The 27,890-nt window shown below is 52.9% G+C and overlaps 2 protein-coding genes across 2 annotated transcripts; one reads left to right on the top strand and one right to left on the bottom strand.

Moving 5' to 3' along the window:
• Nucleotides 1-446: 446 nt before the first annotated feature.
• Nucleotides 447-7,040, top strand: Gp6 (glycoprotein VI platelet). Its single transcript, XM_070000339.1, has 8 exons — nucleotides 447-504; nucleotides 804-839; nucleotides 955-1,212; nucleotides 2,033-2,317; nucleotides 4,010-4,063; nucleotides 4,416-4,466; nucleotides 6,023-6,094; nucleotides 6,789-7,040. The coding sequence occupies exons 1-8, from the start codon at nucleotides 447-449 to the stop codon at nucleotides 7,022-7,024; spliced, it is 1,050 nt and encodes a 349-aa protein (XP_069856440.1). The 3' UTR covers nucleotides 7,025-7,040.
• Nucleotides 7,041-9,801: 2,761 nt separating this feature from the next.
• Nucleotides 9,802-15,643, bottom strand: Nlrp2 (NLR family pyrin domain containing 2). The gene is made up of 7 exons (XM_070000338.1): nucleotides 14,079-15,643; nucleotides 13,271-13,438; nucleotides 12,241-12,405; nucleotides 11,461-11,628; nucleotides 11,080-11,250; nucleotides 10,051-10,221; nucleotides 9,802-9,889 (listed from the first exon to the last, which is right to left on the bottom strand). Exons 1-7 carry the CDS (start codon nucleotides 15,641-15,643, stop codon nucleotides 9,802-9,804), a joined length of 2,496 nt encoding a protein of 831 aa, XP_069856439.1.
• Between the last annotated feature and the right edge of the window lie 12,247 nt (nucleotides 15,644-27,890).

Below are 27,890 nucleotides of genomic sequence, written 5' to 3'. Positions count from 1 at the left end.
TTCCTTAGTACCACATACGCAGAAAAAAGCCGGAAGTGGTACTGGGGCTCAAGTGGTAGAGCCCTGGCCTTGAACCAAAGAAGCTTAGGAACAGCGCCCAGGCCCTGAGTTCAAGCCCCAGGACTGGCAAAAAACAAACACATTGTCACAGGCATCTCGCAAGGTACAAAGCACATTTCTCTAGTGGCTGTGGGGAGTGTGTGGGGGACAAAGACGCCACTCTGGGAGGCAGAGGATGATGGGATACCAGGCTGCCCAGAGGAGATAAGTGGAGCCCCTTGAGGTTTGTGTGCAAGTCTTCCTGCCACAGGGACAGGCTTGGCTTGATTAGCATCGGTCAGGGAGAGCCAGGGCTGGGGAGGAAGGGAGGAGGCCATCTCCCATCCCCTCCTCCTGCCCTCTGCTCCCAGCTCCCAGCTCCCAGGCCTCCCTCTTTGGCCGCCGCAATGCTCAGGACAGGCCGGGCAGCCATGTTACCATCCCTGAGAGCCCTCGTCTGCCTTGGTGAGTCCCGGGAAGGGCCGCAGGAGGGGCCCAGTGCTCCCCACCAAAGGCCAAACAAACTGCTTCCGTGGTGAATTCAGGCGTAGCAGGGACCTTGAAGGGCTGGTCACCTTTTGTGTGGGAAATTGGAGGCCCAGGGAGATGGTATGTTTTGTCTGAGCTATTCCAAGTTGTGAGGTCTAGTCCCAGGTGAGGATGTACACTCGCGTGGGCTCCCACTTTCCTCCATGCCCCACAATTCCTTGTGTAGAGGAGAATGTGGATGCATGTGGTCATCATGCTAGTCCTTCTTTCCTCAGGACTGTGTCTTGGGCACTTGATCACGGCCCACAGCGGTGAGTTCTTCTCCCTTACTCCTGGGATGCTTCCTCTGGGTCCACCAGGTGTGGGACCCTGGGAGAGGCGCCCTGTTGGTGGTGGGCTGACCTCCATCCTGTGCTTGCTTTTCAGGCTGGCTCCCTAAGCCTTCCCTGCAGGCTCTGCCCAGCAGCCTGGTGCCCCTGGGCGGCTCAGTGACCATCCTCTGCCAGGGCCCGTGGCCCGTGGATGGGTACCGCCTGGAGAAGCTGAGGTCCGAGATGTTTGCAGACCAGGACTCTCTCTCCATCTCAATCATGAGCAGAAGCAATGCTGGGCGCTACCGCTGCTCCTACCGGAATGGGAGCCTCTGGTCCCCGCCCAGTACCCAGCTGGAGCTCATTGCCACTGGTGACTGGAGGGGAGTGTAGGAGGTGGCTGCCAGACCCCGGCTACTCAGACTCAGCCCTGGGACTGGGGGAGGGTAAAAAGTTTCTGTGACTGGGCGCCCGTGGCTCACACCTGTCATCTTAGCTACTTAGGAGGCTGAGATCTGAGGATCACAGTTCAAAACCAGCCCGGGCAGGAAAGTCTATGAGACTCTTATCTCCAACACCCCCCTCTCTCCCTCCCCCCCCATAGAAAACCGGAAGTGGTGCTGTGGCTCAAGTGGTAGAGCGCTCACCTTGAGCTGAAGAGCTGAGGGACAGTGCCCAGGCCCAGAGTTCAAGCCCCACAACTGACCAAAAAAACTTAAAGTTTGTATGTAAGGGCTGGAAAAGTGGCTCAGTGGTAGAGTGCTTGCCTCCCAGCATGAAGCCCTGGGTTCGATTCCTCAGCACCACATACACAGAAAAAGCCAGAAGTTGCACTGTGGCTCAAGTGGTAGAGTGCTAGCCTTGAGCCAAAAAAGCTCAGAGACAGCACCCAGGTCCTGAGTTCAAGCCCCAGGACTGGCACAAAATCCAAACCCAAAAACTCATTGAGGGGAATGTCTCTCAATGTAGGCATTGTGGTGTGAGTGCAGCCATGTCCTCTCAGACATTCTAAGTATGGGAAGTGGTGACCCCTAGGAAGGAGGTGACCCCCTGGGACAGGGCGGGGGGGGGAGGGCTGTGGAAGGGAGGGGCAGCAGGAAGTTCCTGAGCTGAATGGTAGGTGAGGTGGGGGGCATCCCTGCTCCACAAGGGAGGCCCTGGGCCCATCTTTACTAAACCCTCTTCCCTCCCAGGAGTTTATACCAGGCCCTCGCTCTCGGCTCATCCTGGCCCCTCCGTTTCCCCAGGAGGGAATGTGAGCCTACAGTGTCACACCAGATATGGCTTTGACCAGTTCGCATTGTCCAAGGAGGGGGACAGAGGATTCCACGAGGTGTTCAGGAGATTGTCCCAGCCTGACTTCCTCATGGCCGCTGTGACGGCTGCCCACAGTGGGGCCTACCGCTGCTACAGCTTCTCCAGCAGAGAACCGTATCTGTGGTCTGCTCCCAGTGAGCCCCTGATGCTCACTGTCACAGGTGAGGGCTGCAGACCCAGGCCTCTGCCTGGCCTTCATAGACCTGTGTCAGGATCTGAGAGAACCATTACTGTAAAACCTGGATCCTTCTTCAGTCTTCCTGCCCACAGCGAATCATTGCATTTATATCAGATTGTTGCTGTTTTGTTGGTCATACAGCTTGAACTCTGGCCCTGGGTACTGTCCCTGAGCTCTTCAGCTGAAGGCTAGCACTATGCCACTTGGAGCCACAGTGCCACAGTGCCACAGTGCCACTTCTGGCACTTATCTCATTGGAGATAAGAGTCTCATGGGCTCTCCTGCCTGGGCTGGCTTTGAACCACGATTCTCAGATCTCAGCCTCCTGAGTATCTAGGATTACAGACATGAGCCACTGGTGCCTGGCTGGTTTTATATCTTTTAATAGTTCTTTTTCAGTGTAATTCCAAGGATGTAACACAATCCAAATAAAAATGAATCATCCAGTTTGCTAAAAACAAACACCAAGTGGTAATTATTAGGGAATCAAAATTAGTGAAGAGTTATTACTCCCCCCCGCCCCAATTTTCTGGTGCTTCTGGACTGTGTAATCTTAATTTTTTAGAGAACAGAAACAAACATTATTAAAGAAGTGATTTTTTTTGTTTGTTTTTGGTAACCCAAGTAAAGTGGTACACTTAATGTATGGTATTGTAACCATGACTAAAAGTAAAGCGAGGAAGTGGCTCTGTGGCTCAAGCGGTAGAGCACTCTCCTTGAGCTGAGGAGCGCAGGGACAGCGCCTAAGCCCAGAGTTCAAGCCCCAAGACCGACAAAAAAAATACAAAAGTAAAATAAAGGTACAGGCAGGGTTGCAGCTCAGCGGTAGAGCTCATGCTAGGAGCACCCACCTGGGTTCTAATTACAGCATCAAGATAAGAATTAACTAATGAACAAGAGAAAGAGACAGCATATGCTTTTCTACTATGACAATTGTAGAGTATAAAGAGCATCTATTAGTTTAGTTGTTCAAGAGAGTTTTGCTTGGATGTACCCATATTTTTTTTAATTTAATTTAATTTTATTTGTGAACATACTGTACAGAGTTACAATTACATGGGCAGGATAATGCGTACATTTCTTACCAGCATTGCAGCCTCTTCCTTTGTTTACCCTTCACATCCCTTCCCAGCCTCCCCCCTCCCCCCCAATCCCAATCCTTCTCCTTCCCCCCTTTCCCCCCCCACCGACGTTGTAAAGCTCGTTTTGGACATGACAACTTTGTACCCATATTTTTTGATCAGACTCATACCCCTTCCCTCTCCCCAGATCCACCTCGGAAATCTTCCCTGTTCCATTGCACACATGGACATGAAGTACACCACGTTTACCCTCCTTCGCCCTCTCCCTCAATTCCTGTCTCCACTTCTACCCGATCCCAGGCTTAACCCATTTTACATCCTGTCATTGATTGTCTTTTTCAGCGTTTTCTCATTGCTCAAAGGGTTTTACTGTGGCACTATATGCATGTACATACGGTATTTGGTTTGGATTTAATCATTCACTCTTAACTCCCTGATTCCTCTTATTTAGCAGCTTTTCGTATCTGTCTAGAAGCTTCTCTGTACTCATTCTCTATGTAAGGAAACTGAGCCAGGCATCAGGAATGTTGCATGGTTTTTCCAGGTCCCATGGCTGGCAGAGCACAAACTTCTTTCCTTTTCCACCTTCCCAGGAGCCTCTGCGATCCCTGGGCAGCTGCCCATAGAGCCCCAGTCCTTCCCCCCTGGTGAGTTCATGAGGGTCCGCCCCTGCTGGCTGGAGCATGGGATCCCTCTTCCCTCTCTCTCATCAGTCTACATTTCTTGAACACTTAACATTTGCACAAAATCCTGTTCATGACCGTGTTCAAATCACAATAACCTCAGAAGAGATATCTCCATGTCTGCTGTTCATGACTGTGCCAATTGTTTCCAGCCATGGAGAGACGGGGGCTTAAGTCTCAGGTTCTTTTGAATCTGTCTTGTGCCTGGTAGTGGGCCATCAGAGAAAGAAGGTTTAGGGAGCCCAGGTATCCAAAGGGGGGTCTGGAGCGTAGAAACTTCTGGAAAGAACTGATGATACTCCTTTCACCATCACAGAAGCCTCCAGGAATCTGGTCATCTCACCCGCCACAGAAGTTTCCACGGCTGGTAAGTGATGGGACACTTAAAGCTGGGCAGAAAGGAGTGTGCTGGTGGCGCTGTGTGCTTGTAATCTGCTCCCTCGGGCCTCTGACCCTATCCTGGGAAAGCTCAGTCTGATATAATGCCCGGAGACTTGGAGCGCCTGAAAAGACCACCAGGGACCAAAGATCAATGCAAGCGGCAATGAGTTGTTTATTGATGAGCTCATGCACGGACCCCTCTGTGCACTGATGTCTGAGTGCAGAGAGAGGCCCCCAGCACAGAGTTACAGCACCTTTTATATGTTCTTTGGTAGGGGTAAGGCCTCAGTATGTATTAGCAATGAATCAATACACCACTTGGGAAATTTAAATCATAATTCTAGCGGATGATTGGCGCAATACAAAGCGGGAAAAGGGCTGGGGCTAATAACTGATCAGGTTAACGAGCTATTGTGCTCTAAACTAATTAGACGGTACTTCTAGGGTAACTTAGGAGAAGTGGTTGCCAGATGGCCATTATCTCTGACCCCGAGCCAGGGGAAGTGGTTGCCAGGCAGCCACTATCTCCGATCCTAGGCCCGGGAAAGTGGTCTGGAATGTGTACTTTGTCAGGTACTCCCTGCCAGAGGGTTGTTAATTTAAGCTCCAGATCCGGGAGTGTCTGGGGCTCAAGGGCAGGGAGAATAGCAGCTGCATTCTTCAAGCAGGTCTAATACAAAATGGCAAATACAGGTCTATCTGGTTATATATATCACACTTCTCACTGAAGGCAGAGGATGGGCAGGAGGAGGACACTGAAGCCAATGCAGAGGAGCATTCTGGGTAGGCTGGCCATCTCCAAGATGGCAGACAGCAAGCTTGGATGGGAAGACCTTCACCCCTCCCTGCACGTTGCTCTCTGGAGGAAGTGCTCACATGTGATCCCATCTCTGTGTGGAGCCTGTGCTAGCCCTGCAAGACAGACCCCTGGGGCTAGCTTGGATGTCTCCACCAGGCCCACATGGCCCTGGCTGCCTTTAGGCTCCTGAGCTCAGAAAGTTCTTCCTAATGCTATGGTCGGATTCTTCCCATTCTCAGTGTCCTCAGTGTCTGAAGTCTTCTAGTTTTCCCTCAGAACATAGACTGGCTGGATTCCACGTGACCCTTCTGTGGGTCCCAGCCACTCAGAGCCACTCCAGACTCCAGGGTCCCCAGGTTGCCTGTTCTTGTCTTTCCCTCCATTTCCTGTGTCTTCTGTTCCTTAAGAAAGGGTTGGGGGGCTGGGAAGGTGGCTTAGTGGTAGAGCACTTGCCTTGAATGCCTGAGGCCCTGGGTTCGATTCCTCAGCACCACATAAGCAAAAAGAATGAAAGCTGGAAGTGGTGCTGTGGCTCAAGTGGTAGAGCGCTAGCCTTGAGCTGAAGAGCTGAGGGACAGCGCCCAGGCCCAGAGTTCAGGCCCCACGACCGGACCCCCCCCCCCAAAAAAAGAAAGGATTGGATCGGAGCAGCCTGACTCTGTAGTTCATGTTGTCCTGGGGTGCTGCCTGCTAGGCACGTATGTTCACATCTAGAAAGGAGAAATGGTTCCGTTTGTTCACAGCCCGGCTTTCTGGATTCCCAGGGAAGTCTGCAGACCTCACTTTATCTTCAGAAGGCTCCAGCCCTCCACTTGGTAAGCGCATCTCCCCTCTTGGCCTCCATGTCTTTACCTAGAGCAGAGTCTTTTCCTGGTACGGGGTGAAGCTTGATCTTCTTGGGTTCTGCTAGGCAAAACATTAGAGAGAGAGGGTGAAATATTAGCATAAAGAGTCCAAAATCAGACTGGGAATGTGGCTTAGTGGTCAAGTGCTTGCCTCGCATGCATGAAGCCCTGAGTACACAGAAAAAGCCTCAAGTGGTGCTGTGGCTCAAGTGGTAGAGCGCCAGCCTTGAGCTAAAGAAGCTCAGGGACAGTGCTCAGGCCCTGAGTTCAAGCCCCAGGACTAGCCAAAAAATGAAAGAGGAGTCCAAAATTGGTCAAGGATTTGATGGGTAAGTCAAGATTTTCAGTAAGAGTCAGAGGACGAAGTTTCCTTTCTCTCCACAGCCTTGTAACTTTCTTCTCAGTCAGGTGACAGGTAGAATATGTGTCTAGGGGAAGAGGGGCTGTAGGAGGCCTGCATGTCACACATGGGAAGGGCACTGTGTTGACATGGAGCTGGCCCAGTGCTGGCTTTGGTGGGAAGGAAATAGGCATCTCAGCCAGTGGAGGAGGTTCTCAGATCAGAGACAGCTGACTGTGAGAAGCCAGGCTGGGCTAGAAGATGGCCTTTGCCAGTTATCTGCTCCCTCTTCCTGTCACCTGCTCCCACCTTTCTTCCTGCCAGGTCCCACCCGCCAGGACTACACCAAGGGGAACCTGATCCGGATATGTCTTGGTGTCACAATTCTGGCTCTCCTGGCAGGGTTCCTGGCAGAGGACTGGCACAGCCGGAAGAAACCCCTGCTGCACAGAGTCAGAGCTGTGCAGAGGCCCCTCCCACTGCTCCCAAAGACCCCCAGATCCCATGGCTGCCCGCATGAGGAGGAGTCAGATGTGCAGAAACATAGATACCACCGTTAACTCTTGGCAGTCATCAGAGCCCAGAGGAGCTGTGGGTGGGGAGGTGGCGGGAGGAGTGGGGGTGAAGGGCTTCGGGGTCGAGAGGAAGGCAGGGCACCCTGCCCTCCTCTGTCCCATCAAAGAGTAGTGCTGGCATCTCCCCATTGTCTGTCCACTGAGTCTAAGGGAGGCCTGTTTGTGTGAGTTAAAAATTAAGGTTAATTTCATGTTACATGAACTTTGCCTCAATAAATATTATTAGAAAAATTCCTGCTCCCCACTTCTTATTTCTGTGTGGGGCTACCTGTCCTAGAGTCACTTGGGATTATTCTAGAATTTCCCTTTCACTGTCACTGGGCCCAGCATCCTGGGATTGCCACCTCCCTGGAAATGGAAGCTAATTTGTGGTGATCTGTGAGTGGTAAGCAGAACTAGGATAGAAAAGTCTCAGAATTGTTTTAACTGTTCAACCTGTGGTTAACAGGCCCAAAGGAATCTAGTACCAGTGCCCTGTTGGGATTTGTTAAAAAAACCAGCACTGCTATTACTCAGGTGTTCACGATGTTATTGAAAATGCTTGGGCATTGTCATGGATCTCATTTATTGCGCGTTGGTTTCCTGCTTGATTATTCTGTGCAGTGACACAGAGATCCATGTTGACTTTGTAGGGAGATGGGTGAATACTAGCTGACACCGTAATGGCACAGAACCCCACGCAGCAGCCTTGGGCAGTGATTGCATTGTGCTTAGGTCAAGGGAGACACCAGTCTAAGAATTCAGCCTGGGTGCTGTCCCTGAGCTGTTGTACCTTGTTTTGCAAGAACAAAGAGGCAATGATAGGGTCCAAAATTGAGCTAGGGGGTGCAGCTCCACGGTAAAGTACTTGTCTAGCATGTGTGAGACCCTGGGTTCAATACCCTAGCTGAAAGAAAAAGTTCCAAATATTGTGGGTTTGTAGAAGTATTTGGTTGAGTATTTGTCAGGCAGTTATCTGTGTAGGTCCAAATATACCAGAATTGGCTAGGGATGTAGCTGAGTGCTAGAGTACTTGCTTAATATGTGCAAAGATTTTATGCTCAATACAAGGAAAAAATAATACAGAATCAAGTGAAGATTGGTAGAAACCATACTCAGTGAAGTCGAACACTTACTACATTCTTTTACCCTGGCAGAGTTCTCTTCAAATAAAATATCTCCTCTCAACCAGGTGCCACTGGTGATGCCTATAATCCTAGCTACTCAGAAGGCTGAGATCTGAGGATCATGGTTCAAGGCCAATCCAGGCAGGAAAGTCCCTGAGACTCTTATCTCCACTGAAAACCAGAAGTGGAACTGTGGCTCAAGTGGTAGAGCACTGGCCTTTAGCTGAAGAGCTCAGGGACAGTGCCCAGGCCCAGAGTTCAAGTCCCACGACTGACCAAAAAACCCCCCAAAACAAGAATCCATGAGGAAACACTGTCTCTATTCATGAACGTGCTTGCTTTTATTTCCCTCAGCATATTAGTGCTAAGACATTTCACACCCAATAGTGTCAAGTGACATGTGCTCATTTTACATCCACTAGGGGAGAAAGAAGGCTTGGACTTCGCCCAGCTCGTCCACGTGTGATGTTCACCATGGGTAGAGGCCTCTGACCTCGGAGGATGGATGGTTTTTGCTGGCTCAAGCAGGGAAATCCTCAGGTCTCCTTTTCCTGGGGTTTTGGTGGTCACTGTCAACAATCAGCTGGGGGTTGACATTTTGTATTGTTTTTATCAGCTTCTTCACTTCAGGATTCGCTTCATTTATTTTCAACCTGGGACATATGACACGGGAAGGTGGGAAAATGGTTAATATTACTCCAGGAAGATGCATCCCAAATTCCCAAGTTCATAAAGCTCTCGTGGTTAGACAATGTCACAGATCTCATTTATATAGCACTGGCCCCGTCTTGATTCTTCTGTGCAGTGACACAGGGTTCCATGTTGACTTTGTGGGTGGTGATTGCATTGTGTTTCAGCTGACAAGAGACACCAGTCTGGAATTCAGCCTGGGCTCTGTATCTGAGCTTTTGTGCTCAAAGCTGGTGCTCTTACCCCTTGAGCCACAACTCCACTTCCAGCTTTTTGGTGATTAACTGGAGACAAGAGTCATGGACTTTTTGGCCTGACCTGGTTTGGAACTGTGATCCTCAGATCTCAACCTCCTGAGTAGCTAGGATTATAGGTGTGAGCCACCTATAATGGCACCTGGTGGATTGTGTCCTTTTGACTTACAAGCCACCTTAAGGCTGAGATCACTGTGAACATACCGTCTATGTTCCTTCTACATAATTAGGATGTTAAGTCACCAGTCATCTTTGTTGCATCTGAGACTTTCTGGAGAGATGGTTTCCAGGGCTGATGCCGGTACCTAAAGCACTGGATGAGCCCTGTGTTGTGATTTCCCTAAGGAGATGGTGGCTGAGCACCGCTGCTCCCCTGGGTGAAAATCTAGGAAATCTGGATTTCCCACTGAGAACCGGCTTCATTCCAGACTCACCTTGGCCATCCGTGGGATGAAAGGAATGGACGATCAACCCTGGGCTGCGTGCAGATGGATGAGGCTGAGTGCCAGTGATGTCACGGTGCCTCAAACAATGCCACCACTCCCACACGCTACCCCCTCCAAAAGAAGAGGGAGGAGTCACCGCATACCTGAGTATCTGCAGGGAGCACCTTTGAAATTGCAAGGCTGTATACAGCAGCATTAATCCGTCAAACGCCAAGGTATTTTGTCCCAGATCCAGGGTGACCAGCCTCTGGTTTCCTAGAAGGGCCTCACTGAGCTCCTCGCAGCTGGTAGAAGTGATGGAGCAGCCCCACAGCCTGCGGGTGAGACGGGGGCCACGTGGGGATTCGGCCAGCGCTTTTGGGCAGAGACCAGGAAGAGCTGGTGAGTCAACCCTTTGCACGCGAGGTCTGTGGTGGACCACAGGGGCAACCTGGGTCCGCCTGGAGCACTGTCCCCCTGTGGGCAGGGAAGGACAGGTCACCCCCAGCCAAACGGCTGCCCCAAGCCTCACTCACCATAGACACTTGAGGCCGCACTGCGGGCTCTTCAGGGCCTGGCACAGGGCCCTCATGCCGGAGTCTCCCACCTGGTTCAGGCCCAGGTCCAAGTACTTGAGGCTCGCCCCCTGCTGGAGGAGCTGGGAGAGGTGCACGCAGCCGTCACTGCCCACATTGCAGTGCCACAGTCTGGGGGGGGATACACACAGGGCACCTGGTAAGTCCTGGCCCGTATGAGGCACAAGGCCATCATTATGCACCCCAAGCTGTGGGTCTGACTCAAGCTCCAGAGCCCAGATGCAGGAACACCATCAGAGTTTGGGGGGGGGGCAGCTGAGGGAGTGTCTCCCTTAAAGATGGACAGCTCCCAGGCCTGCTGGCATCAGCAAACAGAAAGCAGTGCCCAGAAGGGAGGACCATACCTGAGGGTGGGAGGTGGGCGGGGCAGCCTGCCTGACTCTTGGCAGGGTCTGGTGCTATCATGAGGTCTGTAGATGTGGAGGCCGAGTGTGAGAGTCCTCAGGAAAAGAATGTGATGTCGGAGAGAGACTCTGGGACCAGACCCTTTGCTGCTGGCCTTGAGACCAGAGGAGGGGGCAGTGGGCCAGGGAGGAGGAGGGATGGGGTGCTAGAAAAGAGCCCAGTAACAACCATTTCTTTTTTTTGGGGGGGGCCCGGTCGTGGGGCCTGAACTCTGGGCCTGGGCACTGTCCCTCAGCTCTTCAGCTCAAGGCTAGCGCTCTACCACTTGAGCCACAGCACAACTTCCGGCTTTTTTTCTTTTTTCTTATGTGGTGCTGAGGAATCGAACTCAGGGCCTCATGCATGCAAGGCAAGTGCTCTACCACTGAGCCACCTTCCCAGCCCCAAGTAACAACCATTTCTGATGGGTGCCCTCCAGAACCCTAATAAACCTGAGTCAGATGGCAGCCATTAAGGGTAGAGTGGCTTAGCACGTGCACATAAGTCCTCAGATCAATTCCCAGTCCACATGGACCCCCCACTCCCCGCATGTGTGTACCCTCCACCAACACTGCGGGGACTCACACCAGGCTCTGCAGTTGGCAGTCGGAGTGATTCAGGCCCTCACACAGGATTTTCACTCCGTCATCCCCGAGGTCATTGTCAGCCAGGCTCAGGTGTGTCAGCTGCTGGCTGACGATGAGGGTGGAGAGCAAATCCTCACAGCAGGCCCGTGTGAGCCCGCAGTTCTCCAGGCTGTTGGAGGGGTGCACGGGATGGGGGTGGAGAAGGGCGGTGAGACCATTCCCCCCACTCAGCCTTCTGGGCCCCTGTGGATGTCAGCCCCATCTCCATCCCAGGCTGGGAGCAACGATGGAGGGGGGGAGAAAGCCCCCCCACCCCGTGTCTTGCTCTCTCTGTAGCCTGGGTGCAGCCTCTGTGGCCTGGGTGCAGCCTGAGACTCACGTCAGCTTCCGCAGGACGCATTCTGGCCGCCTCAGGGTCTCGCACAGCAGCGTGGCACCCCGGTCCAGGATCTCATTGTTGGAGAGGTCCAGGCCCGTCAGGGGGCTGGCTTGGATCGTCAAGAAGAAGTCAGCCCACTGCTGAAATGTGGCCGAGCAAGCCCCCAGCCTGAGGGAGAAGTGGAGGCCAGTCACGCTCCAGCCTCCAACACCTGTGGAATGCCTTCTTGGTTCATGCTTGAACTCATTGCTATGTACCACCGCCCTGGTGGTCTGAGGCCCTGGTTGCCCCGGGTGGCACAGTGTGACACAGGGATGCAGAGTCACACTGTAGATGTCACACTGTGGATGTCACACTGTGGTCCTAGGACTGCAGATGGCAACACCGACTAGAAATGCAATCTGCAGCTGTTTTGCCTCTGGGCAGAGGCCAGCTAGACATAACTTTGTGTGTGTGTGCATGCATGTGTGCGTGTGCACACATGTGCACCAATACTGGGGCCTGAACTCAGGGCCCCGCACTCTCACTTGGCTTTTTTGCTCAAGGCTTGTGCTTTACCCCATGAGCCACAGCTCTGCTTCCTGTTCATTGGAGACCAGAATCTCACACCCTTCTTCCCTAAAGTCATTGCACAGCCTCACCGTTTCCACTCAAGGACCACACTCAGTGGAATCCTCACTGCCCTCTTGCCTCTGGCCTGCTCTCCAAGACACCATCCTTGACCTTGACCGGCTTACACCAGCAGGCTGATGAGTAAGCAGGGAGTGGCGGGTGGGGTACCTGAGGTCCTGCAGGTGGCATTTTGGGTGCATCAGGACTTGGCTCAACAAGGGCAGCAGGTCCCTGTGGCTGTCTCCTTGAAGGGTCAGATTCACGAGGGCCTCGGAACAACAGAGGCAGCTGCACAGGCTGAGCTGCGCCTCAGCCGGGGAAATATTACTGAGGCTAGGGAACAGAAAACGAAGAAGAGAAGCTAGAGTTTTTGTATTCTTATTGTACATTAAGTAGGGAACAAAGGGCTGCAATATAGTTTAGCTTGAAAACTTTACAATATTTGTGTGTGTGTGTGGGTGCACACACACACACACGGCTTGAACTTGGGGCCTTTGACTCTTTTTTTGTTGTTGGTCATGGTGCTTGAACACTGGACATGGGTGCTGTCCCTCAGCTCTTTAGCTCAAGGTGAGTGCTCTACCACTTAAGCCACAGTGCCACTTCTGGTTTTCTCATGGTTTATTGGAGATAAAAGTCTCATGGACTTTCCTGCCCAGGCTGGCTTTGAACCATGATCCTCAGATCTCAGCCTCTAGAATAGCTAGGATGAAAGGTGTGAGCCACCAGCGCCCAGCTAGGCCTTTGACTTTTCCCCCTCAAGGCTGGTGCTCTATCACTTCTTGAGCCACAGGACCACTTCCAGTTTTCTGGTAGTTCGCTGGACTTCCCTGCTTGGGCTGGCTTTGAACTGCAATCCTCAGATCTCAGCCTTCTGAGCTGTTAGAATTACAGGCATGAGCCATCAATGCTCAGCTTGGTTTTTAGTTTGATACAGGACTGGGTGAATCACTCACATGGAAGAACACTGGCCTGGCAAGCATGAGGGCCTGGGCTCAATCCCCAGCAGGGCACAAACAATGACTCTGAGAGATGCTCCCTCTTGACAAAGTTAAGGACCCAGAGCATCTCCATTTCCTATAACTTGGGGTACCTGGTTTGGATTCTAGAATATTCTGCCTATATCACATTCATGAGAGTCTTGGTGGCTCCCATGGGACTCCTGACTGGGGGGGGGGGGAGTGGTCAGCTGACTTACACCACCTCCTGGAGACTGTAGGCAGAGGCCAAGTGTTCACACAGAACCGCCACGGAGGAGTAACTCAGGCAGCTGTGGTGGATGTCCAGTCTGTTCAGATTCTGGTTTGAGAAAAACATGGTGCAAAGATCTGTCCAGAGAGCAAGCAGGACCTGGTCATCCTCGGGCCTGTGAACAAGAGTGATTCATGAAGCAACCCTGAGGACCGAGAAAAAGAAAACAATGATCCATGTTCATTCCTCATGGACAAAGCTTTAATGTTCTGCTAGAGGTGAGGACAAATGGGGACGGTGACTTGGGAAGGACACAGAGACAGCAAGTGGAGGAGAGATAGCCCCCCTCCAGAGTGCCTCTGGCCCAGTGCCGCCCCGGGCCTTGCCCTGAACCTTAATGGGAGGAAAGTAGGCATGAGGGAACATTCTTAACATGAGTCAGCGAGATAGAAGCATCTGGGCCTCTCGGCTAGAAACCCTGGGATGAGATGAAGGATAGGAGACCCTGGGGGAATTGACTGGAGGCTACTCTCCCAAGCAGGGGAGAACAAAATTTTTGTGTATGTGTGCCGGTTCTGGGGCTTGAACTCAGGGCCTGGGTGCTGTCCCTGAGAGTCTGAGCTCAAGGCTGGCGTTTTACCACTTTGTGCCACAGATGTACTTTTGGTCTTTTTGGTGGCTCACTGGAGATAAGAGTCTTACAGACTTTCCTGCCTGGGGTTGGCTTTGAACTGAGATCCTCAGATCTCAGCCTCCTGAGTAGCTGGGATAACAGGCGTGAGCCACTGGCCCCTGGCTGAGAGCAGAATTCTTACCTGTGGCCTTGAGCTGTGGATGGCAGCTGAACACCGTCCTCCGGGAACAGCCCCCTGGCCACCTGCACCGTGAGCTTGTGCAGGCCCGGACAGTGCTTGAGACCGAAGGACGCGTGCAGGAGATCCTGGCGGCTCTTCAGGATCACAGACATTTCCTCAAAGGGCGCCAGGGCCTCCGCCGCCAGCTCCTCATCCTGAGATTCATAGAGCCAGCCCAAGACCTCGCTCTGCTCCATCCGCAGGAGGAAGGGCCTGCTCTCCTCTGCCCCACACCCCAGCAGCTCCCGTCGGATCTCCAGGTCTATGCGGCAGCCAAAGGCCGCCTCCAGCTCCTGGGCCCTCTTCCTGTTCAGGAGGCCGAACAGGAAGCGGCCGGCCTGGGCCAGGTCGGGGTTCCGCGCACGTGCCTCTCTGGAGAGCAGCTTGCGCACGTCTTCTGGGTCGCGGCTGCTGGGCTGGCGGCCTTGGCCTTCACTGTCCTGGGGCTTCAGGATGTAGAACAGGGCGGCCAGAAGCTGCTGGACGCTGGGGTGGACGAAGTGGTAGCACCAGCGGCAGCCCCAGTCCTTCCGGATGATGTGATTGGTCAGGAAGGGCTGGAGGTGGGCCTCCTGCATCCCGAGTCTCTTGAGGTCCCCAGTGTGGAAAGTGGACTGCTGCGCGGTCAGCATGTGCGCGGCCAGGCAGCACAGGGTCTCCAGCTGGGCAGCCGGGGCTGGGCCTCTGGGGCGGAGCTGGCGGTGGAGGAATCGGAGAATCAGGGCGGTGGGGCTGTGGCAGGCTGCCGCGGGGTCCTCGCCCCCCTCCAGCAGCGGCTTCAGACACGCGCACAGCAGTCTGCATGCGGCGGGCATCCGGCTCATGGCTAGCAGGGCTTCGTTGCTCCGCACGGCCGCCAGGGCTCTCTGGGCCTGGGCCTGGTCTCTGAAATGCCTGCGGAAGTACTCCCACGTCTCCGCCTCCGAGAAGCCGTCCACGTTCACCAGGACCGGCTGCTCCAGCAACAGCAGCAGCTCCTGCAGCGCCCGGGGCCGCGTGGTGACCAGCAGGGTGGCGTTGGGCAGCAGCATGCGCTTCAGCAGGCTGCTCAGCAGGACCGGCACCGGCTTGCGCTGCCCCCAGTGCGTGGAGATGCCCCGGATCATCTCCCCGGGCCTGTACCTCAGCTCGTCAAACCCGTCCACGATGAGCAGCACCTCGGCCGCACCCAGCAGGGCCCGCAGCACGTCCTTGTTCATGTCTGGGAGGCCCTCGAAGAGGAGTTGGTGCAGGTTCTTGACCTGGTGGTGGCGCAGCTCCTTGCAGCTCAGGTAATGGGCCCACTGGAAGGCGGGGCCCAGGCGTCCCTCGGCCCAGTCCAGAATTAGCCTCTTCACCAGCGTGGTCTTTCCGGCGCCCGTGGGTCCCTGCAGCACCACCGTGCGTGGCCCGAGGAGCCCTGGCCGCCGGAGGGGGTCGCACAGCCGGAGGAGGCTCCTGTAGCTCTCTGTGAGCAGGTAGGACTTCTTGTACTCCCCCGGCCAAAAGTTGTTAGCCCACAACCTCTGGAATTTCTTCAACACCATTTTTCTGTATATGTCTTCTACCCACATTGGTAGGAAGGTAAGACAGACAGACAGACAGACAGACAGACAGACAGACAGACAGACAGACAGACAGACAGGGCATGGTGCTGTTACTCCTTAGGAAACCTACAAAAAGGATCTATTTAGGTGTAGTAGAAAGGTGACATCAGACACTAGTGTCAACTCACTACTATGCACCAGACAGGATGGATAAATGGAGCAGTAAAATCTCTGCTCCGAAGTTATTCTTCAATAAAGCCACATGCTGTTACACTAGTCAGGACACTACTCTTTCTGGACCACACGTGACAGATGTCTCCACCTTCTCATCTGTGAGTTGCTATTGTTTCAGTTGCAAAGAAAAACAAAAACACCGGGAAAATCCCCAGTGGCATCCATTTTCCTGAACATGCTATGATTTCTTGTTTCTTTATGCCCAAGTAATATTCCACAGTTCCAGCTTTTTTTCTTTATTCCTCTTCATTCTTTTCTACTGCTTTGTACTCCCTTCAAGTACTTGGCACACAGGAGTGGAAATACCACCACGGACCTCCCTTGCACCACTGGTCAAGGGATGATGGCATTGAGAAAATTCAGCCATAAATACTTCCTACATAACATGGGAAATTGAGAAAATGGAGAGGGGCTGGGAAGGTGGCTCAGTGGTAGAGCGCTTGCCTTGCATGCATAAGGCCCTGGGTTCGATTCCTCAGCACCACATAAGCAAAAAGAAAAAAGCCAGAAATGGCATTGTGGCTCAAGTGGTAGAGCACTAGCCTTGAGCTGAAGAGCTGAGGGACAGCGCCCAGGCCCAGAGTTCAGGCCCCATGACCAGACCCCCCTTCCCCCCCAAAAAAGAAAAGAAAATGGAGGGGAGGAGTGAGGAGGGATGGGGGAGGGAGGGAGGGAGGGATGCTGTCCATTAAGACGCCTTGTACTCATAAGTTGGTTTGTGGCAATCTGTGGAGTGCTAACTCCTTTGTACTACTACTACTTGAAGATGGCAAAAAATATATAATTCTAGGGCTGGGAAGGTGGCTCAGTGGTGGAGTGCTTGTCTTGCATGCATGAAGCCCGGTTCAATTCCTCAGTACCACCTACACAGACAAAGCTGGAAGTGTTGTTGTGGCTCAAGTGGTAGAGCGCTAACCTTGAGCAAAGAAGCTCAGGGACAGTGCCCAGGTCCTGAGTTCAATCCCCAGGACTGGGGCAAAATATATATATATATATTCTAAAAGTAGAAATGGCAGGGTCTGAGGGACACCCTAGACAGCATTCTTGTACCTCCCTGGCAGCTGAATTCTAATACTCTCGGTGATTCCCTGTCTCTTCTGTTCATGATGTGGGAAATGGGATTGGAGCAGGAAAGAGGGTTTGCTTGTATTTTTGAGACCAACCTGGTTTTCTCTTGTTCACCTTTGCTTGTTTCCACAGGAATAAAAAACACTCGTGTGGGCTCATCAGGATCCCTCCCAGAGTCATGGCTACGTCTGGAATTAAACACAAAAGGAGGTAGTGGCTGGGGTGCCTGGGTAGGATTGCTGGAGAGCCCTGTGCCGTGGCAGGTGCCAGTGCTCAAAGAACCGTCAATGCTCAGTTCTGACACGTGTACCCACCGGGGCCACAGAACCACTGTAGACAGAGTGGCCATGGCCCAAACCACCCTTCAGTCAATACTATATGGAGCCAGGCATTGCTGGCTCACGTCTGTCATCCCAGCTACTCAGGAGGTTGAGATCTGAGGATCAAGGTTCAAAGCCAGGCTGGGCAGGGAAGTCTGTGCGACTCTGATCTCCAATAAACCACCAGAAGATGGGAAGTGGTGCTATGGCTCAAGTGGTAGAGTGCTAGCCTTAAGCTGAAGAGCTGAGGGACAGTGCCCAGGCCGAGTTCAAGTCCCACGACCGGAAAAAAAAAAAAAAAAAAAAGGATTTGGAGTCAGGTCTTTTTTTTTTTTTTTTTGTCTATTATGGGGCCTGGGCACTGTCCCTCAGCTCTTCAGCTGAAGGCTAGTGCTCTACCACTTGAGCCACAGCGCCACTTCTGGCCTTTTCTGCTTATGTGGTGAAGAGGAATCGAACCAGGGCTTCATGCATACAAGGCAAGCACTCTACCACTGAGCCACCATCCCAGCCACCCAAGTCATATTCTTAAATACATTTGTGATGTCAAATCACTATTTTGGCCAGGATGAGAAAACTTTTCCTTTCCCCCTTTTTTTTTATTTTCCTGTGACTTTTTTTTTTTTTTTTTTTTTGGTCAGGTGTGGGACTTGAACTCTGGGTCTGGGAGCTGTCCCTCAGCTCTTCAGCTCAAGGAGAATGCTCTACCACTTCAGCCACTTCTGGTTTTCTGGTGGTTTATTGGAGATAAGAGTCTCACAGACTTCCCTGCACTGGCTGGCTTTGAACCGTGAGCCTCAGATCTCAGCCTCCTGAGTAGCTAGGATGACAGTGATGTTGGGGTTAGAACTCAAGATTCACACTTGCTAGTGCTCTACCACTTAAGCCATGCCCCCCATTCTTTTTTGCTTTAGCTATTATTATTATTATTTGGATAGGGTCCAGTGTTGGTCCCTTTCAGGGATGCCCTGGACTGGGATCTTCCTCCTGTTATTTCTCAGGCAGTTGAAATCATGGCCGTGTACACCATCCCCACTTGTTGGGTAAGATGCCGTCTCACTAAGTTTTGCCCAGGTTTAGCCTTGAACCACAATCCTCCTGACCTCTGCTTCCCACCCCAAGTAGCTGAGATTACAGATGTCAGCCACTCAATTCAGACAATATTTCCTGCCTCCCTGACCATCTTGCCTCGTGCTTTTAAAAGCACAGACACAATGACAGGTAATGAAACTGAATGGATACGTTGTGTTCAAATAAAGACTGTGGAGGTGCGTGCCTGTAATCCCAGCATTTGGCAGGTAGAGAATCATGACTTTGTGGCCAGCCCAGGCTCCAGAGTGAAACTGTGTGCACACATATGTACGTACAAATGGGCACACACATTCACACACGCATTGTAGTACACAACCTACAACCTTAGTCACTCAGTGTAAAATCTTGGATTACTAAAAGCGACCCTCCCCCCACATGCTGCAATCAGACACAAGGCATGAAAATTGTCTGTGTGGTTAACTTACTGAGTTCTGGACCGGCTTCACTAGAAGAGCTTGAGGAGGCGTCTGAAAAAGGAAGGGGTGCCGGATGTTTGCATGGTGTACACCTGGCACTGGCACAGTCACAAGCCCCCCTCTGTACCCCCTCCAGCTCCAGATTCCTCATCTCCAGGGGTCAGTAGCCTGCAGGAGGCTGAAGCTCTCACCTGTCCCCAAAAGACAGACCACATTAGGCTAAGGAGTGATCTCTACCTGGAAGAAAATTGGTCATTTGAAAAAAGAGCAGCCACGGGGCTGGGAAGGTGGCTTAGTGGTAGAGTGCTTGCCTTGCATGCATGAAACCCTAGGTTCTATTCCTCAGCACTATATAAGCAGAAAAAGCCAGAAGTGGCACTGTGGCTCAAGTAGTAGAGCGCTAGTCTTGAGCTGAAGAGTTGAGGGATAGCGTCCCAGCCTATAGTTCAGGCTCCACAACTGACAAAAAAAGAAAAAGAAAAAAGAAAAAAAGAAAGCCAAAGACTTAAAAAAAGAGCAGCTGGGTACTGGTTGCTCACGCCTGTCATCCTAGCTACTCAGGAGGCTGAGATCTGAGGATCAAGGTTCAAAGCCAGCCCTGGGCAGGAAAGTCCATGAGACTCTTATCTCCAATAAACCACTAGAAAACCGGAAGTGGCACTGTGGCTCAAGCGGTAGAGCACTCACCTTGAGCTGAAGAGCTGAGGGACAGTGCCCAGGCCCAGAGTTCAAGCCCCATGACCGACAAAAAAAAAAAAGGGCAATCATTTCTTTTTTTAAAGGCTGAGTAATATGCTCCTCCTTCTTCCTTGTCTGGCCTGTGCTGGGGGCATGGCAAGGGCGGTTCATGCCCTCACACTAGCCACCGGAGGAAGGGAATCGGGGCGTGCTGGAAAATGAGAACAGTGAAAATCGCAGATGACATCGAGAATGGGATCGTGAACACATTTCAGCTGACAGGGAGAAAGAATGAAGATGTGAGACCAGAGGTGGACAAGCCATGGCACCAGCCACAGGCCGGAAAGACAGGTGTCCACAGACTTCAAGGTGCCACATTTGTGCCCGGGAAGGTTGGATCCCGAAGGGCTCTGTCATCTCTGCCCATCTAATGCCCTCTGCGCCTTCCCCCTTCCTCCCCCCCACCCCGACTTGGTGCCGATCCTCCCTGCTGACCAGTTAGCTCCTCCTCCACCATCTTGGCCAAGTCAGCCCGGTTGATGTTCTCAAAGATATTCACAGCCACCCTCTCCACCCAGGCTGGGGGGCAGTGGGTGGTGAGGATCTCCACCAGATCCTTGGCACTGGCTTCAGTCATCTCCGCCTGGGGGACATCCTGGAGCTCATGTTGCTGGGCAAAGAGGCCAAGCTGGGACTTGAACTCGCTCAGCTCCTCCTCACACAGCTGCTCCAGGACAGCCTGCAGGTTGAAACTCAGCTTGGGGTCCGCTGTGGCCACATCTGCTGCCATTCTGTTATGCTGTGGGAGCTGAGCTGTACAAAAGACAGACAGACAGACCTTTCTCAAACCCTGGATACCTCTGCCCAGACACCTCTTGCTCATTCTGCCCCTTTGGAAACTCCTCAAAGGAGGTTAAATTCCCTGTCTTGACAAAAGGCTGCTGCCTCCGCCTCCTCCTCCTCCGCTAGTCCTGAGTCTCACGGACTTTCCTACCTGGGCTGGCTTTGAACCATGATCTTCAGATCTCAGCCTCCTGAGAAGCTAGGATTCCAGGCACCCAGCGAAGAGGCTAAAGTCTTACTTTAATGATGAAATGGAGGTCTACAGCCAGTTTAAGGGAAGGCTTGAAAATGAGTGATTGAAGGAGCCTGGTTTCAGTACACAGGTGAATGGGTGAGTTTTACTTTCAGAGGGTAAAACACACCTCTAGGAGACAGATATGAATCACCTGCATCTGAAGTTCTGAGGCTGGGTGGAACTGGTCTCAAGAGGCTCCATCATCTCAGTTATGGGAGGCAATGCCTCCTTGAATGGAAGATAGATGCTCAGAAAAGCCAGAGTTCCCCAAAGCTCCAAGCATAGGACGGGGATGGCAGTGTGCAGACCGTAGCCCTCACAACAAGGGGACCCCAGCTGTCTGCAAGTCTCTTGGCCAGTGCCTGCCACCTCCCTCCCCCCATCCCCAACCCTGGCCTGTGCACCTCTGACCTCACACCCCGGTTCCAGGAGGAGAAAAACGTGGTTCCATGTCCCAGAGAAGAGTTCTCATGGAGACCCCAGTTACCCTTCAAGGAGTGACATCCTGCATTTAAAGAAGAGAGGAAGAATTTCATCCTAGAGACAACCAAGTGAAGAAATATGGACATGAAGCACGGCTCTTACCTCTCCGAAACTGAGGCCAATGCAGAGTGTTGCAGGCAGCTCTGATAAAAAAGGACTACCTTTTGCACCCCAGCCCTGTGATTGGTCCCCAGGAACCAGTCACTGCTCTGTGATTGGTTCCTGGAAACAGCCAGCTCTGTGATTGGACTTCAGGAACCAACAGGCTCTGTGATTGGTCCCCTGGAAACCACTGGCTTAGTGATTGGTTCCTGGGAATCAGCCAGCTCTGTGACTGGTCCTCAGGACCAGCACATTGCTGAGAAATTGACTCCCTAATGATTACCAATAAACAAAACTCGAGCTTCTTGCTCTCCCCTCCATGATTATTGTCTGCAGCTAAGCTACCACCTCTGTGTCAGTCCAACTCATTTTTGCCAAGGGTACCCAAGTCTCTGTGCCCAGGTGTCTGTCCTCTTTGTTTCCAGGTGCCTGCCTCCTGAGCGTGCCTGTCTGTCCATCTGTCCAAGTGTACATCTTCCTGCTTCTCTCAGGAAACCCATTGCCTGTCTTATGTAGCAGGACAACAGAGTAGTCTTAGTACCAGGTCCTGGGCCTGCTGGACTGGCACAACAGAACAGCTTGGCTCTAAGCTGGGGCCCCTGAGTTAGGGGCTTTGGAGTCCTTTAGATGCATGTGTGTGAATTTTTGTTTATTCTTCCTTGCAATTGTCAGCATCAGATGCGGGTTAAACTGACCTATCTAGCCATGATTTTGTGGCGTCAGTTCCCGGTGACTCTGCTTTTAGGCCATTTTTTTTGGTGGGGGGAGGAATCTCTTAAAAATGCCCCAGATGATTGTAATGGCAGCTAAGTTTAAGTGCTCCTTGCTTAGTACTTTCAGCTGTCTCCTGCCTTCCCAGCTACAGCATAAGGCCCACTTGCCTTTCACGTTAAAAGTCCAGAAAAGCCAAGCTCATCTGTTTTACACTAGCAATATTAATTCTGTAGGTATAGAAATAAGAGTGCTTGTGAGAGTTTGGGGTTTTCCCTACAATTTTGGATTTTCCAGCTTGCTTTTTATCATATCAGAACCAGTATACCTGCATCTACATATCTATCTATTTCTGTGTCTTATGAAGAGTCACTAGAATAATACAGTATGGTATAAAACTAACACAAAAGAATAGCTCCAAACCAGCAAGACAGCATAATTCCTACATGAGATCTAAAATTCCCTGATTGCCCTGCGTTGGAGTGGAGAGCACAGGAGAAACACATTTTTACCACCAATACGATTCAGCATAGCCAAAGCATCATTTTGATATGTAATCACTAATAAAAACAATTTTGCTAGCCGGGCGCTGGTGGCTCACTTCTGTAATCCTAGCTACTCAGGAGGCTGAGATCTGACGATCGTGGTTCAAAACTAGCCCGGGAAGGAAAGTCTGTGAGACTCTTATCTCCAATAAACCACTCAAAAAACCGGAAGTGGCGCTCTGGCTCAAGTGGTAGAGCACTTGCCTTGAGCTGAAGAGTTCAGGGACAGCTCCCAAGCCCAGAGTTCAAGCCCCACCACTAACCAAAACAAAACAAAACAATTTTGCTATTCTGTACCTCAGTCTTTCATACTGAAGATTCAAAAGCTGGTTCTGTACTTCACACTTAACACCACATCTTGGAGTTTGTGTGTATGGGGGACTCAACAAACCATGCTTCCAGCATTCAGCAACCAAGGGTCAGCAGACAGAGCCTTCCTGATGAGCTGGCCCAGACCCCCGACAGGAAAATGACCTCTGACTATTTCTCACTCTGTCATCTGTGGCCTTCCCTTGTCCCTGCCTGTGTTCTGTTAATTTGCTATCATGGCTCCCAGAACTCAGGGAAATGCATTATATTCACCCACTTCTTTTTATTTATATATTTATTTGCCAGTTCTAGGGCTTGAACGCAAGGCCTGGTCACTGATCCTGAGCTTCTTTTGCTCAAGGTTAGCACTCTACCACTTGAGGCACAGCATGATGTTTTCTGTGTATGTGGTCCAGAGGAATCAAACCCAGGGCTTCCTGCATGCTAGGCGAGCACTCTACCACTGAGCCACATTCCCAGCCTTCATCCGCATCTTACAGAGGGTGTGCCCTCAGCTCCTCCTCTGTGCCTACAGCTCCTCCTCTGCACTCTCAGTTCCTCCTCTGCACCCCAGCTCCTCCTCTGCACTCTCAGCTCTTCCTTTGTGCCCTCAGCTCCTCCTCTGCACCTCAGCTCCTCCTCTGCACTCTCAGCTCCTCCTCTGCACTCTCAGCTGCACCTCTGTGCCCTCAGCTCCTCCTCTGCACCCCAGCTCCTCCTCTGTACTCTCAGCTCCTCCTCTGTGCCCTCAGCTCCTTGTCTGCACCCTCAGCTCCTCGTCTGCACCCTCAGCTCCTCCTCTGCATCCTCAGATCCTCCTCTGTGCCCTCAGCTCCTGTGCGGTGGCCTCAGCTCCCCCTCTGCGCCTTCAGTTCCTCTTGTGTGTCCACAGCTCCTCTGCACACGCAGCTCTTCTGCTGTCCCCTCAGCTCCTCCATGCACCCTCAGCTTTTCCTCTGAGCCCTCAGCTTTTCCTCTGAGCCCTCATCTCCTCTGAGCTCTCATCTCCTCTGAGTGTGCAGCTCCTCTTCTGCATCCTCTGCTCCTCCTCTGCACCTTCAGCTCCTCATCTCCTCTCTCAGCTCAGCTGCACCTGCAGCTCCTCCTCTGCACCCTCAGTTCCTCCTCTGTGCCCGCAGCTACTTCTAATGCTCTGTGCTCCTCCTATGCACCCTCAGCTCCTCCTCTATGCCCTCACCTCCTCCTCTGTGCTCACAGCTCCTCCTCTGTACCTGCAGCGTCTCCTCTGAACACTTAGCTCCTCCTGTGCACCCTTAGATCCTCCTGTGCACCCTCAGTTTCTCCTCTGCACTCTTAGATCCTTCTCTGCACCCTCAGCACTTCCTCTGCAACCTCAACTCCTCCACTTTGTCCTCAACTCCTCTGAGACCTCAGCAACTCCTCTGCACCTTCAGCTGATCCTCTGCACCCTCAGCTCTTGCTCTGCATCTTCAAATCCTCCACTTTGCCCTCAACTCCTCCTTGGCGCCCTCAGGTCCTCCTCTGCACACTCATTTATGTGCCCTCAGCTCCTCCTATGAGCCCTCAGCTCCTCCTCTGCATCCTCAGCTCCTCCTCTGCACCCTCACCACCTCCTCTGCGCTCTCAGCTCCTTTGCGCCTGCAGTTCCTCCTCTCTTCCCTCAGCTCCTCCTGTGCACTCTCAGCTCCTCCTCTGCACCCTCAGCTTCTCCTCTGCACCCTGAACTTCTCCTCTTCACCCTCAACTCTTCCACTTTGTCCTCAAGTCCTCCTCTGCACCATCAGCTCCTCCTCTGCACCTGCAGCTCCTCCTATGCACCCACAGCATCTCCTCTACTCCAGCAGCTCCTCCTCTCCACCCTCAGATATTCCTCTGTGCCCTCAGCTCCTCCTCTGCACCCTGAGATCCTCCTCTGCACACTCTGCAACTCCTCTGCACCCTCAGCTCCTCCTCTACACCCTCATCTCTGCACCCTCAGCTCCTCTGCACCCTCATATCCTCCTCTGCACCCTGAACTTCTCCTCTGCACCTGCAGTTCATCCACTGCACCCTGAGCTCTTCCTCTTCGCCCTCAGCTCCTCTGTACTCTCAGTTCCTCCTCTGAACCCTCATCTTTGCGCCCTCAGCTCCTTCCATGTGCCCTCTCCTCCTCCTCTGCATCCTCAGCTCCTCTGCGCCCTCAGCTCCTCCACTGTGCCCTCAGGTCATTTGTGCCTGCAGCTCCTCCTCTGTACCCTCATATCCTGCTCTGTGTCCTCAGCTCCTCTGCACCCTCAACTACTCTGCATCCTCAGCTTCTCCTCTGTGCCCTCAACTACTCTGCACCCTCAGCTCATCCTCTGTGCCTTCAGTTACTCCTCTGGACCCTCAGATCCTCTTCTGTGCCCTCAACTCCTTCTCTGCACCCTCAGCTCCTCCTGAGCACATTCAACTCCTCCTCCCTGCCCTCAGCTCCTCTTTTGTGCTCTCAGTTCCTCTGCACCCTCAGGTCCTGTCACCCTCAGCTCCTCCTCTGCACCATCAGCACTTACTCTGCAGCCTCAACTCCAACACGTGGCCCACAACTCTTCTGCATCCTGGCTCCTCCTCTGCCCCCTCAGCTCCTCCTCTGCAAACTCATCTCTGTACCCTCAGCTCCTCTTCTGCCCCTCAGATCCTCTTCTGTGCCCTCATCTACTCTTTGACCTCACCTTCTCCTCTGCGCCATCACCTACTCTGCACCTCAGCTCCTCCTCTGGGCCCTCAGCTTCTTCTCTGGGCCCTCAGCTAATCCTCTGCTCCTGCAGCTGTCCTGTGCTCCCACAGCTCCTCCTCTGTGCTCTGAGCTCCTCCTATGCACCCTCAGCTCCTCCTCTTTGACCTCAGCTCCTCCTCAGCATGCACAGTTCCTTCTCTATGCCTGAAGCTCCTCTTCTGCACAGTAAGGGCCTCCTGTGTGCCCGCAGCTCCTCCTCTGCACCATCAGCTCTTCCTCTGCATCCTCAACTCCTCCACATTGCCCTTAAATCCTCCTCTGCTTCTTCAACTCCTCCTCTGCACCCTCAGCTCCTCCTTTGCATCCTCAGCTCCTTCTTTGCAAGCTCAGCCCCTCCTCGGCACCCTCATCTCATGTCCGTCCTTAGCTCCTCTTCTGTGCCCGCAGCTCATCCTCTGCATTCTGAGCTCCACCTCTGTATCCTCAGCTCCTCCTCTGCATCCTCACCTCCTCTTGTGCGCATTCAGCTCCTCCTGTACACCCTCAGCTCCTTCTCTGCTCCCTCAGCTCATCCTCTGCTCCCTCAGCTCCTCCTCTGCACCATTAGTTCTACCCCTGGGCCCTCAGCTCCTCCTCTGGGCTTTCCACTCCTTGAGTCCTCAGCAACTCTGTGCAGGCAGCTCCTGCTCTGTACCCTCAGCTCCTCCTCTGTGCCCTCATGTACTCATCTGCACCCTCAGCTCCTTCTCTGCACATACATCTCTTCCTATGCACCCTCAGTTCCTCCTCTGCGTCCTCAGGTCTTCCTCTGGGTGCTTAGGTCCTCCTTTGCACCCTCAGCTCCTCCTCTGCTCCTGCAGTTCCTCCTCTGCATTCTCAGCACCTCTTCAGCACCCTCAGTACCTCCTCTGTGCCCTCCGCTCCTCCTCTGAGCCTTCAGCTTCTCTTCTGCACATTAAGCTCCTCCTCTCTGCCCTCAGTTCTTCCTCTGCACCCTCTGCTCCTCCTCTTCACCCTCATCTCCTCCTGTGCACCCTCAACTCCTCCTTTGTGCCCTCAGCTCCTCCTACCCACCCTCAGGTCATCCTCTGTGCCCTCAGTTCCTGCTCTGTGCCCTCAGCTTTTCCTCTGCACCCGCAACTCCCCCGCTGCACCCTCTGCTCCTCTTCTCCACCCTCAGCTCCTTTCTGGCCCCCAACTCCTCTTCTGAGCCCTCAGCTATTCCTCTGCGCCCTCAGTTCCTCCTCTGCACATTCAGCTCCTCCTCTTTGCACTCAGTTGTTCCTCTGCACCCTGAGCTCCTCCTCTATGCTGGCAGATCCTCGTCTGCACAGTCAGTTCCTCCTTGGTTCCCTCAGCTCCTCTTCTGCACCCTCAGCTCTTCCTCTGTATCTTCAACTCATCCACTTTGCCTTCAATTTCTCCTCTTTGCCCTCAGCTTCTCCTCTGCACCCTCAGCTCCTCCTCTGCACATTAAGCTCCCCCGCTTTTAACTGAGCTCTTCCTCTGCACCTTGAGCTCCTCCTCTTCGTCCTCAGTTCCTCCTCTACACGCTAAGCTCCACCTCTGCAAACACAGATCCTCTGCATCCTCACTTCCTCCTGTGCACCCTCAGCTCATCCTGTGGGCCTTCAGCCCCTTCTCTGAGCCCTCAGCTCCTCCTCTGCATCCTCAGGTCCTCCTCTGAACCCTCAGCTCCTCCTGTGCGCCCTCAGCTCCACCTTTTTATCTTCAGCTCTTTCTCTGCACCCTCAGCTCCTCCTGTGCACCCTCAGTTCCACCCTTGCACCCTCAAGTCTTCCTCTGGGCCCTCCTCTCCTTACATCCTGAGCTCCTCTGTGCAGGCAGCTTCTCCTCTGTGCCCTCGGGTACTCCTCTGCATCCTCAGCTCCTCCTCTCTGCACATTAAGCTCCTCCGCTTTTAACTGAGCTATTCCTCTGCACCCTCAGCTCCTCCTCTGTGCCCTCAGGTGCTCCTCTGTGCCCTCAGTTCCTGTTCTGTGCCCTCAGCTTTTTCTCTGTACCTGCAACTCACCCGCTGCACCCTCTGTTCTTCCTCTCCACCCTCAGCTCCTCCTCTGTGCCCCCAACTCCTCCTCTGAGCCCTCAGCTACTCCTCTGAACCTTGAGTCCTCCTCTATACCCTAAGCTCCACTGCGGCACCCACAGATTCTCCTCTGCATCCTCACCTCCTGTGCACCCTCAGCTCCACGTCTTTACCCTCAGTTCTTTCTCTGCATCCTCAGCTCCTCCTCCCCACCCTCAGCTCCTCCTCTGTGCCCCCAACTCCTCCTCTGAGCACTCAGCTATATTTTTTTGCCTTTAGCTCCTACTCTGCACACTCAGCTCCTCCTCTGGGCCCTCATCTCTTTGTCTACACGTTGAGCTCCTCCTCTTCGACCCCAGCTCCTCCTCTGCACCCTCAGCTCCTCCTATGTACCCGCAGCTCCTCCTCTGTACCCTCATCTCTTCCTCTGCACCTTCACCTCCTCCACTTTGCCCTCAAATACTCCTCTGCACCCTCAGCTCCTCCT

Source organism: Dipodomys merriami, unplaced genomic scaffold, assembly GCF_024711535.1.
Source record: "Dipodomys merriami isolate MVZ:Mamm:240054 unplaced genomic scaffold, mDipMer1.0.p SCAF_57, whole genome shotgun sequence".
Taxonomy (NCBI): Eukaryota; Metazoa; Chordata; class Mammalia; order Rodentia; family Heteromyidae; genus Dipodomys; species Dipodomys merriami.
Note: the sequence above shows the minus strand (reverse complement) of the source record. Positions and strands in the feature narration are given on the sequence as shown.